The following is a 13,829-nucleotide window of genomic DNA, read 5'->3' as shown; positions in this document are numbered from 1 at the left end:
AGTAACAGCCTAGTTGATCAGGCCCTGATCCATCGGGAGGCCTGGTCATGAACCGGGCCGCGGGGGCGTTGATCCCCGGAATAACCTCCAGGTAGCCACTACTACTACCTTCTTGCCACGCTCTTATCTTCACCTGTCTTCTCTGCTCTTACTTAGATTTGACCTGACAGTGGTCCAGGGCGGACAGTAACGTGGTCTTTACGTTACCTCTCCTGGATACGGGTTATTTGTGAATCATCAACACAGATCTCCCATCTCTGTTTTTGTTTACATGCGAGTTTTACCTTCGTATTAATTCTCAGTGTTCATGCTGAAATTAAATTCCTAGCATAGCATAAGTACAAGCCACCAAGCGCTAAAACCGCTAGGGTCACACAAGGTAGATCATAGGTCACATGCTAGATGTGCGTTTTGAAACACGTAATATTTTACTTTTAACGTTTTAGTCGAGTTGGTGCGGGCACATGGCCGACCTGACCTATATAAAGGGAGGGGAGCAGCGTGGAGGAGGAGCAGGGGGCAGCGAAGTGTTGGAGGGGAGTATCGTGGAAAGGAAGGGGGAAGGGGGTGGCGCCATGGGAGGGTGACCACAAGCCACCTGGCGTTATTGCTTATCAATACTCTTACGTAGAGCTTGAAAGCCTCGTCACAGTGGTGGCAGCTTGTCTTGCTGCTTCCCCGCTTCCATCACCAGTCTCTCACATGTTGCTATCCTGTGGGGAGGTGTACCTCTCTCTTGCCTTCACCCTCCACACCTACCATCACCCACTCCCCACACCTACCTACCTTCTTCTTACCCCATCTCTTCCTCTTCCTCCATCCCGCTGTCTCTTATTTCCTGTTTGTCCCCTTATTTAGTTTACACATTAGAAACGTCATGAACATCATCTTTAATATGTTTTAAGTAATAAACTTTAGAAAAAGAGAATACTAGTTGAGTTTGTGTAGCCGCGGGAGCAGAAAAACTCCAGAAACAGATCACAGGTAAATAGGTCTATTTACAATATACATGTAGCTTACATTATAACTTTATTTTGTACTCCAAATTGCAGTTGCTTCGTCATTGTGAGGGTTGAACCTATTTAGTATGTGCCTCTTGTGTTTCAATCCGAGGATCTTCACTGATTATGTCCTGTGTAAAGAGATTGTTTACGGAGATCCCTTACGGCTCACATTGAGCCAGTCACACCTTCAAGACTTGAACATGTACTCAATGGAGCAGAGAGAGAGATACATGATAATATATACCTGGAAAGAACTCGAGGGCCTGGTCCCCAATCTGCACACTGCCATAACAACATACCGGAGTGAATGATATGGGAGGAAGTGTAAAATAAACCCAGTGAGGAGCAGGGGTGCGGTGGGGACAATAAGGGAACACTGTATCAACATCCTGGGTCCCAGACTATTCAACATCTTATCAGAAGATATCAGAAACACGGCTGGAAGAAGTGTGGAAGCCTTCAAGAGGAAACTGGACAAGTATCATCATTGTCATGTGCCAGATCAACCAGGCTGTGATGGCTATGTGGGGCAGCGGGCCTCCAGCAGCAACATCCTGGTTGACCAGGCAAGCACTAGACGAGTCTGGCTCATGGCCGGGCTCTGAGAGTAGTGAAACTCTCGAAACTCTTCAAAGGTATATCAAGGGCAGTGTCTGTTCTATTCCCGTTTATCGATTCACTTGATTTGTGGCCAGTTGACTGAATCTGTGATATTTTGCTAGGACGACAGAGCAGGCAGATTGGACGAGAGAGTAGGTATACGAGCAAGTATCCAAGTAACGGGGTGAAGATAGTCTCGGACATAACGCTGAGAATAACAGGAAGTGTTACTTAAGTTATCTTTACATCCACCTGGCACGGCCGACAGCCAGGCTACGGCTTGTGAATGAGTCCTGGCACTCATCCTAGTAGCAGCAACAGCAGCTGATAACTGTCAAAGCAGCAGCAGCAGAAGCAACAGTAGCAACTGTGGGTCTATTTCAGTAACAACGACAGCAAGTGGAGCGCAACAGCATCAACAGATAGTTGTCGGAACATTTTTGTGTGTGCGTGTACATGTGTGTTTGTATTCGTGTAAGTATTGGCTAACAAGCGAGTTAGTTACCATTTTGTCATAGGCACATGTCGATTAGACACTAGGCCTGTTGTATATGCGCGCGCGCGCGCGTGTGTGTGTGCTTGTATGTATAAGTGTATGTGTATGTGTGTACTCACCTATTTGTGGTTGCAGAGGTCGAGCCATAGCTCCTGGCTCCGCCTCTTCACTGATCGCTACTAGGTCCTCTCTCTCTCCCTTCTCCATGAGAATTATCAAACTTCGTCTTAAAACTATGTATGGTTTCTGCCTCCACTACGTCACTTTCTAGGCTATTCCACTTCCTGACACCTCTATGACTTAAGAAATACATCCTAACATCCCTTTGACTCATGGGAGTCTTCAGCTTCCAATTGTGACCCCTTGTTTCTGTGTCCCATCTCTGGAACATCCTGTCTTTGTCCACCTTGTCTCTCGTGTGTGTGTGTGTGTGTGTGTGTGTGTGTGTGTGTGTGTGTGAGTGTGTGAGATGCATGTGCATGCTCACCTGTATATGGTTTGCAGGGATCGACTCTTAGCTCCTGGTCCCACCTTTCAACTTACCGCTTGCCAGATTCACTCCTAACCTCGTAGGTCTTATCGTACTCATTCTTAAAACTATTTGTGACTGGAGGTTGCTGTGTTGGTGTTCCTCTGCTCTCAGCACAATATACTAACAGTTGCTTGAGACATTGATCAGTATATTGCGTGGAGGCTAGCACAGATCCATTAAATATTGAATCGCGCTGAAGGTCCGTGAGAACCATGACAGTCGAGTGATTTTAGGGAAGGGGTTATGTTAGGTTTTTGTTGCAAGGGTTGAGTTCCAGTCTCGCCTGGGTGCTAAAGGGTTTAAGATAGGATAGATGCCATTCATATTGATAGAGTTTTAAGTAATCGTTAACGATGTTTGAGTTGCGTAATTGAGTGAACACTGGATGGCAGCACAAGCTGGTAGATGTAATCAATACAGGAATTTTGATGTCAACATCACGTGTGAGCCCTAGTCCTGGCCCTCGTAGACACTACACCTGCCCAACATGCCACACCTGCACGTGCTACACCAGCTTCTACATCTACACCTACATCTCTCACACGCCACACCTGCGGGATTGGTGAACAACCCTCTGCTCTTTATTGAGGCGATATTTTCCAGTTCCCTGACAAACAAAACATATTAACCCCGAAGGAAGTAAAGAGGACTCGCTCCCACTAAAACTAGAACCATTTCATTCCACTTTTTTTTTCAAGGCGACCTGGTTATTAGAAGCTGATCTACGATATGGTCAGTTGCCTCGCTTTGCAGATCTTGGTCTAATGTGGCTGGCTGCTTGCAAACTTATCGTCATTTTTTAATGTTATGAAGAGTTGCTAGACTTCGTTTTTGTTTACTTTTAATGAGAGGAAGTTTGTTCTTCACTGTGTAGTAGGCTCCTCGGGGTATATACTTCTTAATTAGCCAACATCTTTCAAGACCTTCCTGCTACACACTTCGTTCAGCACAACACTTGCTGCGTCGGACAAAACTTTGTGTTGCGTTACAGTTCTTAATGCTTAGTATTAAGCGAATACAATTTTAACGTGTTTTCAAAGCACTAAATATTTTTACACCGAAATTAAATATGTTCGTAATTAAAAAAAAAAATTAATTTAATCGTTCCTCTGCAATACAAGCATCTCTCAGATTGATTATTTTATCGTTGTTACATGGGCAGAAATTATTTACGATTTATGCTATTCCTGTGTTGTCAGCGCTCGAGGGGTAGGAAAGTGTATATATGTATCCTAACCGGTTAAATATTTGTGGACGAGGTATTTTTGCGACACCACTACGAATTATAAATGCACGAAACTAGTCTTCTCCCCTCCCCCCTCCCGAGTGGAAAAGAACAATAGGCAAAGCTCTGTTATTATATGCAAAGCTTGTACTCGCCTAATTGTGGTTGCAGGGGTCGAGACTCAGCTCCTGGCCCCGCCTCTTCACCGGCCGCTACTAGGTCCTCTCTCCCCTGCTCCATGAGCTTTATCATACCTCGTCTTAAAACTATGTATAGTTCCTGCCTCCACTACATCGCTTGCTTGTGTGTGTGTGTACATGTTCACCTGTTTGGTTGGAGGGGTTGAGTCACAGCTCCTGGTCCCATTTGTGTGTGATAATAGTCTCTGTTGGTTGGTTTTATCTTTGATGTGATACCAAATCTGGGTGAGTAACGGCACATTCTACACGATCAGATAAGATACCTGGCGCCGGAGGACGGTAGGAGATAACGGGAAATACTCGATGCTACGCATGTACATGGGAAGGTCTTGTGGCTTGTCAACACTATACAAGGGATTTTAGTGAAGTATCTTGGTGCTAGTGGGACCTGAACTGAATTTATGAAACACCTATTGCCATGGATATTAATTTGTGAATTAGTAAGAGATTTTATGGAAAAGTAAATGTGCTGGTTATATGAAGAATTAACAGTGAAGTTTAGCTGAAATGGAATTATGAGAAGCGATGCTAGTGTAAAGTAATAGTGTGCGAGTGCTCATCACAAGCGTGACAGGACAAACCATGAAACTTGATAGATACCAGTTTGACAATGGTTAATAGGATGAGAACTTGTAGTTTTATAAGCACACAAACTATGACTCAAGATAGTAGTACAGAAACACAGACATCATTGTGCAAAACAGTTGAAGTATATTACCATGGACGACAGTGCCATCGAGTTAATGTAAAGTGGAGGCTTTAAACCACCACCACCACCATGCTCAAATTTATGACTGGGTTAGTAAGTCCTTGTAAATATTTAATTAAATTTTTTTTGCCGGTAAATGAAAAATAATATTTTGACTTGCAATGTGAGAATTAATATTTTTTTTTTGTCGTAACTTTTCTCTTGACTAGGTAGCTGAGTGCCGGGAGCTATTGGACTGACAATTTTAGTTGTGTGTAATTTTTTTACTATAATAAATATTTGTGGAAAATAGTTATATGTCAGGTACCTGCATGCCTGCCTTATTAAATGTTCGGGAACATTTGTCTGTTCTCCGTAAATCACCAGAAGTTTGTATGTAGTTACTGCCTACCTGGAGAATATTCCGAGGATCGACACCCTCGTGACCTGGTCTCAGAGGTGGCTTCCCAGTGGATGACCTGATCAGCTAGGCTGTTGATGATAATCGCGCGAAGTCCAACATAAGCACCATAGCCCAGCTGATCAGGCACTGACTTGAGAAACTTTAGAAACTTGCACATACAAAAAAAAAAAAATATTCTCTCTCAGGGTCTATGTAGAGGGGGATAACCAGATTTGTTCCAAGGGAGTAATAGATCCAATTCCTTAGATCAGGAACCCTTCACTGGCACAAAGGCAATTCTCTTAAAGGGTGGACAATGGGAGATAATCAGGTTTGATTCAAGGAAGGGAGGCTCCGGTTACTTAGTCTTTCATCGACTTACACATACAGTATCCCGATAAATTTCACTTTAATATGAATAAGCTTAAAACATTTGTACACAGTAGGCTCTTATACAGAGCTCCATCATATCGCGTGATTATTTGTAAATGTGATTTAAAAGGTCATCACAAATTGAATAAGGTGATATTATGAAGACCTTTCCACGTCCTATTGAACTTCGAAAATAATTTTTCAGTCGCATTAAAAAAAAAAAAACACTATAGAGGAGCTTTGTGTATACAAATTGTCAGGAAATTATTAATCATGAAGAGATCATTGTGTATATCCAGAATTGCTAATTCATTTTTTCTCAGTAATTTTTATATATTTTTTTTCAGTTCTCGCAAGTCGGGAGGGAGCAGTGGTAGTGGGGAGGTGGGTCGGGGCACCCCTCACCACAAGAGCACCGGGGGCAGCACCCCCCGTCACTCTCGCAAGGGCAGGGACCCCAGCACCGTCATCTCAGCCCCAGAGATAGGCCTTGACAACATGATCAGCATGGTAGAGTTCGACCCCGGCCACCGTGAGATGGCAGTCGACGTTCCTGATTCCTTCGTTGCCCGCACCAAGACTCCCCCAAGGTCAGTATCAAGACCCCTCAAGGTCAGTATCAAGATTCTCCCTAAGGTCAGGACTAAGACACCCAAGGTCAGTATCAAGACTCCAGGGCCAGTACAAAGACCTCAAGGTCAGTATCAAGACCTTCAAGGTCAGTGCCAAGACACCTCCATGGTCAGTATTAAGATACCCAAGGTCAGTATCAAGACTTCCCAAAGGTCAGTATCCACACTATGCTCCCTATATATACTCATGTACTCGTTACCCAGATAGATCTATTTGTGACTTGATAAAGGCCACTATGGGCGAAACATAGTCAATAAAGGATTGCATTATATTGGATTTGTATCTATTTTTCCACGTTAAGAACTGTTGATGTACAACTACACTAAAGCAATTGTATATTGACCTTACTGTAATAGTGTTATACCCTGCATATTTTTTGTTTCTCCTTGCAGATACCCACCACCTAAGCCACAGGGTCAACCCCTGACACCAATCCACAACAACAATAACAACAGCAGTAAGAGTAGCAAGAAGGGTGGCTCATCTGGTAGTGCCACACCACAGAATGGTACACTTCCTAAGTCTACACCTCAGCGCATCCCAGACCAGCCACAGAGATCCCCTCAGCTCCCTCCCTCACAGCAAGAAGGACTTATACAGCAGCCATCCACACAGGAGGAGATGAATAGGATAAAGAAATACGAGGTACGACGTTTGTCTTAGTACCCTCTACGCTAGTTGCCAAATTTATTTATTTCCTTTGGTGACTCCCTGTTAAAAATTCATTTGGCAGTACAATACAGGTAGACTTTACATAGATTTCAATATGAAAAAAAGTAAAAATCTCTGTGGCTGTCCATCTGCATCACAAATGTTAGACACGCTGTTCTTCTGCTGACTCCCCAAATGATTTTAGTCATGTACAACCTACATGTTGGTATTAGGTATAATAGGTTGGTAGACAGCAACCACCCAGGGAGGCACAGCTGTCCTGCCAAATGATTGAGAAATGGAAACCTGTAATTGTTTTTTCACAATGGTAGGATTGCTAGTGTCTTTTCTTTCTGGCTCATAAATATGCAAGATGACAGGGAATGTGCATTTTGCTACTTTTACTTACACTTAGTTCATACTATGAATGCATGTACGTGTATGCATATACACACCCATCTTAGTTTTCTTCTATTTTCTTAATGGTTCTTGTTCTTATATTATATTTTTAATCTCCATGGGAAAGTGGAGTAGAATTCTTCCTTTGTAAGCCACGCGTGATGTAAAAGACGACTAAAATGCTAGTACAGTCATACCCCGCCCTACGTTATTAATTGGTTTCAAGACCCGTGACGTAACCCGGTTTTTGACACAGACCAAACTTAATGCCTTAAAATGACAACAAATATTTTAAAACTAGCGTAAATAACTCGTTAAAGAATATAACTACAGTGGTACCTCGAGTTATGAACTTAATTCGTTCCAGAAGGCTGTTTGAGTGCCGATACCAAATGAATTTGTTCCCATAAGGAATAATGTAAATTAGATTAGTCCATTTCAGACCCATGAAAATACACTTACAAAAGCACTTACAAAAATACATTTACATAATTGTTTGAGTTGGGAGCTGTTCGAAACTCGAGGTACCATTGTATTGCTAAACCTTAGAGAACACTAAAAACACATTTTAGTCATATTTTTTAAAGAATAATGAACACAACTAAAAAATTATGATGTAGGTGACGTTGTTGAGTGATGTACAATCAGACGTAATTACGTTTGCTGAACTAAAATTTACTCTGGAAAAGTGGTGTAAAGGCAAATTTGACATAGGCTGAAATGACGTAAAGTGGGGTATGACTGTAACACCTTCTCCTGTATTAATTACTAAATTTAAAAAGAGCACCTTAAAGTTGGGATGTTTGAATGTGTGTGGATGTAGTAGAGGTGATAAGAAAGAGTTAATTAATTGTGAATGTTATGAATGAAAAGAAGTTGGATGTCCTAGATCTAAACAAAAAACTGAAGGGGGTAGGAGATTTTCAATGGGGAGAAATATATGGAATTAGGTCAGGTGTAAAGGACACCCTACTTTGGTGGGAGACGGCCAGTGTTAAAAAAAAAAAAATCGTGACCTACAGGGAAAATTTGAACCTATTTTTCCAAGGGGATTTGAAAGGAAAAATTGTTACAGAATAGTTTGTAAGAGATAGACAAGACCAGTAATCCTGGCAGAGTGCACAACATTTAACAATCTTCCCCTTTACATTCATATTCCAGGATGGTATTATTCTACTGGGTGGTTATCTTTCAACCTTTTGCCTTTCTTCTTCTGCCCAATTGATGTTAAAGAGTTAAGTGACAACTAGCAATCCATCCAGTACCTAATGATGATACGGCATTAATATTTTTCTCCAAGCTCTAGTGGTTTTCTTTTCCCATTTGAATTTTTCTGCACCAAATTCACTTGTGTAAGGGTGGATCAGAGGTCAACAATTAAATAATTTCAAGAGGTGGCCTTCTTATGCATAGGGCATGAATGATCAGTTTTGTACCTTCAGGTACAAAACTTCAGGCACACTGGGTACTAGTGTGTGTGCACCAGGGATGATTGTTTAAGCAAACTTACTAGGAAATACAGTAAAAACATAAATAATCGAACAAGAAGACACTGATGATAGTTACAACACAAGTTACCATATATTTTCATAGTGTATTTCCCTTAAGTTTCATCACTTAGCTCATAAGGTAATTGTTATTTCAAAACATTGCTTCACTGTCAAACTAAGCTTATCTTTCTTTCACAATGTATTGATGTTTAACGTTGAAATGCACACTTGCTTTATAGGAGGAGCTAAAGGTTCGGAGGGAACGTGAAGAACATGAAGCCATGTTAAGATCATCTCTTCGATCCTCCCAGAAACTACAACAGCTTGCTAACAAGCCGGTAGCAACTGGGGTTGTAAATGAGGCATTTACAGTTGAAGAGTTGCAAGCTGGAGTGGAAGCTCAATCGGGGGTGGAAGCTCAAGCTGGGGTGGAAGCTCAGGCTGGTGCAGACACACCAAGCAAAGTCATAGGTAAGATACCTGCCATTAATGATAAGTTTTGGGTAGAACAGTAAAATACTTTAAATTACGTACATAGGATGCTGATGTGTTCCACTGGAACAGGTTGTATAGTGAATATCATTTTCCTTTATTCCCTTTGTGAATGTGACCATTAACCCCTTGACTGTTGCAACCCCCAATCCTGAGGTCTGGTGTTGCAAAATTTCCAAAAAAAAAAAAAAAAAAAAAAATTCTTATGAAATGATAGAGAATCTTTTCCCGATTGTAATGACACCAAAAAAACGAAATTTGATGGAAAACTGACGGAATTATGCTCTCGCAAAGTTAGCGACCTCGGCGATATTTACAAATCGGCGATTTCGCCCACTTTGAGCCCTATTTTCGGCTAATTCCAATGTTGCAGTCAACCAAACTCATAGCTGTTTCTTTATCCTCCGTTTTTTCTATCAATTGAGTACAAGAAACTGCCCATTTACTGATTTGAACTACCCAATAACGTGGTCAGAAATTTGCAATTTGGCCAGTTTCACGAAAATTTTAAAAATATGACAATTTCAAAATAAGGTCCAAAATGAGCAATGCAGACATTCCTGGCTCGAAAATAACATTTTCTTTGTTCATCAGTCATGTCTCCAGGCCCCTCTGATATTACTCTTGCTTTCTATTTTGAATTTTTATTCAAACAAAAATTAGAAGATTTACTGTTATGCAGACTACTGCAATATTGTAATAATTGTACAGATAATGTCAACCCATTCATGACTGCATATTAGAATGGCTAGTTGGACATTTATTGGACAATGACATCATTAGTTTACTTTTGAACATCGGCAAAAAATCAAACATTTCCCCTACTTTAAGCTCCATTTCCAGGTTCTTTTTATAGTAAAACCAATCAAAATCACTCTATTTCTTTAATATGTTTTCCATTCTATCAAATGATACCAAGAAAACGAGTATACAACCATAAATACTATACGAAAATAGACCACAAAGTCGGCATTTTAATTAAAAAAAAAACGGTCGGAGTTTTTTTTCTCATTATGCACTGCGTTCTCCAGGATTTTTTTATATGGTGCACACTGACCACACAGACCCATTCTCTCACATGTGGGCCTACCAGCTTTCTCCTGCTTAATTTGAAGTTGCTAGAATTTATGATTATATATACGTCAAACATGGTACCTTGTAAGACGAATATATACGACCGAAACAGTCAGAGGATTAAAGGAACCCTCCCTCAGTTCACTGATCTTGCTCCCAGGCCCCTTCTATATAACAATTGCCCTTCATTTTGAATCTATAGTCACAAAAAAATCCTTGTTTTTTCCATATTTGTTGTTTAATAAACCATAACCCAATAATTGAAGTAAATGTAATGAACAGTCATAAAACAGGTGGGGGGGGAGTTGTTCCATAAATTTTCCCAGGAAAATTTCCTAAAATCCACTGTTTCTGCTATTGTGATACCCATTTTGGACCACCTCTGGTCTTCTGTTATATCACTAGGCACCAAGAAACTTCAATAAAGCCATGAAATTCGGAGTCAGAGGTTAGCTGTTGTTGTCATGCACTGTGGGGGTCAGGATTTTTTGTTTTGTACTGCACAGACCCACTGCATAGACCCATTCTCTCATGTCTAAACCAAAATTTGCTGTGCATAGCAGATTTGAGGGTACTCTGAATAATGCATACTACTATGTCATGGACTCTGATTATTATGACGTATTAGTATGTCATGTATTCTGATTGCTATGATGAGCCAGTTCATCATAGACTGCTAAGGGTTAAATCCAGAATTATCCATTATTGTTATGGTCCACTGGGTACACTGATTTTCTATTAACCAAGCAAATTCTGCTAAATCCAGAATTGGCCAATTGCTGGGTACAGTAAATTGATTTTTGAATTTAATGGACAAAGTCAATTAAATTCAAAATTGCCCACTATTATTATGATCATAATTTAGATTTAATGGATAAGCAGCATGGTAAGGTGACTCAAAACAGGAAGCATTCACAGTAATTCATTCTTTAGTTGACTTGTAAAAACATGTAGACATCACAATTCAAATAATCCTCTGAGCCACAACATCTCCCAGCCTTCCTCCGGAGGCACTGTACTCTAATCCCAATACAGTATTAGGGATTTATTTTAATCCCTAATATAGGTCTTAAAGTAAATTTTAAGTGTTTACAAATTGAGATACACCATAAGCCTCACAAAGTGTATTTACACACACTACTGCCGGCAGTGCATACATGAGAGATATGCTACATATGCCTCAGAATATATAAAAAGAATGCTGATTAAAATTGGAGCTTTCTTGCATGTCTGCATGCGCATGTGTAAAGCTATAACAATAATAATAATAATAATAAAATTAAGTGCTAAACCTGGAAGAGTTGTACAGTGCTGTATATTGCCTTAGATTAAAGCATTTATTTTTGTAGCTGGAGGAGTCATAATTTTATTGATTTGTTTTTTATCGGGTAGCTTATTATTTCTTTTTAAAATTTACTTTTGTATTGTACTTTTTTCAGGTATAAATGAACTCATTCAGTCATTACAAAGGATCCAGACAGTGCTCAAATCAAATGGCCACCGAATAAGTGAAGATATGACCCTAGTGGCCCAACTGTTAACCAATCCAGAGTTCCAGAAGGTGCTGGCAGTTCACAATAAGGTGCAGGAAACCTGGTGTCTAAACAGACCTCCCACACCTGTTACCGACAATGCTCAGGAACTTTTAGCCGAGGTAAAAATCCAAAGTTTAAAACAAAATATCAGCTCACATGTGAATATTTTTTTTGTTAAAAGTATAGTACAGTGGAACCTCGGTTTTCGTCTTTAATTCGTTCCAGAGAGTCTGAGGAAAACCGAATTCGATGAAAACTGAAGCAATATTACCCATAAGAAATAATGTAAATCCATTTAATCCATTCCAGACAGCCAGAAATATTAACAAAAAATACATTTTATGGAGAATAACTATAGTTTGGATAAGTGAACATTTAAATCACTTTTACGTTTATTGAAGACTCTTGTTGGCGTCCTCTACCACCATCACAACCACTACCATCACAACCACTACCACCCTGTACCACCATCACAACCACTACCACCCTCTACCACCATTGAATTCTATCGTGTTTCTCGTCTTCTTTATCAAAGGGCTGGCACTCGGAACTTTCTTTGGCTCCATGGTGGCTTATTTAGCAGTCGCACTTGATAAACAAGCACAAAAAACAATGGATTCTTACGAAATGTTTTGTATGAATGCGCAGGGTAATGTTTACTTGACGAGAAACAAAGCCAGACTGACTCAGAATGCGTGTGTGGGATGCTTTGTGTGGGCACGGGCAGACAGACACGTTTGGTACAGTGGAGGAAAACCGAGGCAATGAATGAAAACTGGGACAATATTTTGACGAAAAAAGTCGTTGAAAACCAGGGCAAACAAAAAACGAGGTTCCACTGTATTAGCATTAATAAGAATCTCCAGTACCTCATTTTTAGATAGTGAAGTGCAATAATAATAAATGTTTCTTGTTGGAGTGTGAGCAGGGTAATATTTTGTGAAGGGATTCAGGAAAACCAGTGAGCCTGACTTGAGTCTTGGAAATGGGAAGTACATGTACAATGTCTGCACTTTCAAGGAGGGGTTTGGGATATTGGCAGTTTGGAGGGACATCTAAACTGTCATATCTGAGTGCTTCTGCAAAGACAGTGATTATGTATGAGTGATGGTGGAAGTGTTGAATGATGAAAGTTTTTTCCTTCTTTTTGGGCTTTTCTTTCTTTTACAGGTCACCCTGCCTTGGTAGGAGACGGCCAGCATGTTAAAAAAAAAAATTAATGTATTTCCATAATGGACCCCTTTTTTCTGCTGATGTATTTTTTTAGTATTAAGTCACTGTATCAGAAAGCTACTCATTATTGTGTGCATCTCTTTGTTGTACAAGATGTAACATTGTGATTTTAAACTAACACCTGGTAATAGTATTGTAATTGTGAGGCAGAAAGAAGTTTGGGGACTGTTTCTTGTTTATATATTTTCCCCCCCATCATCAAAAGTGACTTTTATCAAAGAGTCTGTTGCCATACCTATGACTAGTTTTCAGAGAGATTGTATTCTTGAAGCCCAACCTAGAGTTAAACATATTGCCAACTGCCTTGCCAACACTGCTGTTGTTGCTAGCGGCCTGTGTAGGTTATGTGCATTCACTGCTGGGGGGCGCTGCTCCCGCGACCCCTCCCAGGAGACCTGGTTGGGTTAGTAATGTCTGTTTGTTTAAGGTTCTGCTGGGAACATCATCTATGATAGAACTTTTGTGTTGCTTTTGAATATAATTAATTGACCGTACTTATCCTGACTATCTTTTATACTGTGTGATCACTTTCACTAATGATGCATAATTACATGTGGAAGTGGAAAAGAATTGTTCCTCTTTAACCCTAAAACTGTCCGAACGTAGATTTATGTTCGCTCGCATAGTGCTCCAAACGTAGATCTACGTTTGGACAGTTTAAGGATTAAGCAATGCGTATCGTAAGAGGCAACTAAAATGCAGGGAGCAAGGGGCTAGTAGCCCCTTCTCCTGTGTAAATTACTAAATTTAAAATGAAAAACTTCTGTTTTTTTTTTTTTTTTTTTTTTTTTTTTTTTTTTTT

At 40.3% G+C, this 13,829-nt stretch overlaps 1 protein-coding gene across 8 annotated transcripts in view; it reads left to right on the top strand.

Moving 5' to 3' along the window:
- The window catches only part of sdt (stardust), a 660,846-nt gene that overhangs the window by 599,213 nt on the left and 47,804 nt on the right, over nucleotides 1–13,829 (top strand). For all 8 annotated transcript variants that reach the window (XM_070087045.1, XM_070087047.1, XM_070087048.1 and 5 more), the window contains 4 exons: nucleotides 5,868–6,110; nucleotides 6,546–6,798; nucleotides 8,933–9,164; nucleotides 11,699–11,913. In XM_070087045.1, the coding sequence (XP_069943146.1) occupies nucleotides 5,868–6,110; nucleotides 6,546–6,798; nucleotides 8,933–9,164; nucleotides 11,699–11,913 (943 nt within the window). The remainder of the gene's footprint in view (nucleotides 1–5,867; nucleotides 6,111–6,545; nucleotides 6,799–8,932; nucleotides 9,165–11,698; nucleotides 11,914–13,829) is intronic.

The sequence above is a fragment of the Cherax quadricarinatus genome, chromosome 20 (genome assembly GCF_038502225.1).
Source record: "Cherax quadricarinatus isolate ZL_2023a chromosome 20, ASM3850222v1, whole genome shotgun sequence".
In the NCBI taxonomy this organism is placed as follows: domain Eukaryota; kingdom Metazoa; phylum Arthropoda; class Malacostraca; order Decapoda; family Parastacidae; genus Cherax; species Cherax quadricarinatus.
This window is presented reverse-complemented; position numbering and strand designations above follow the sequence as displayed.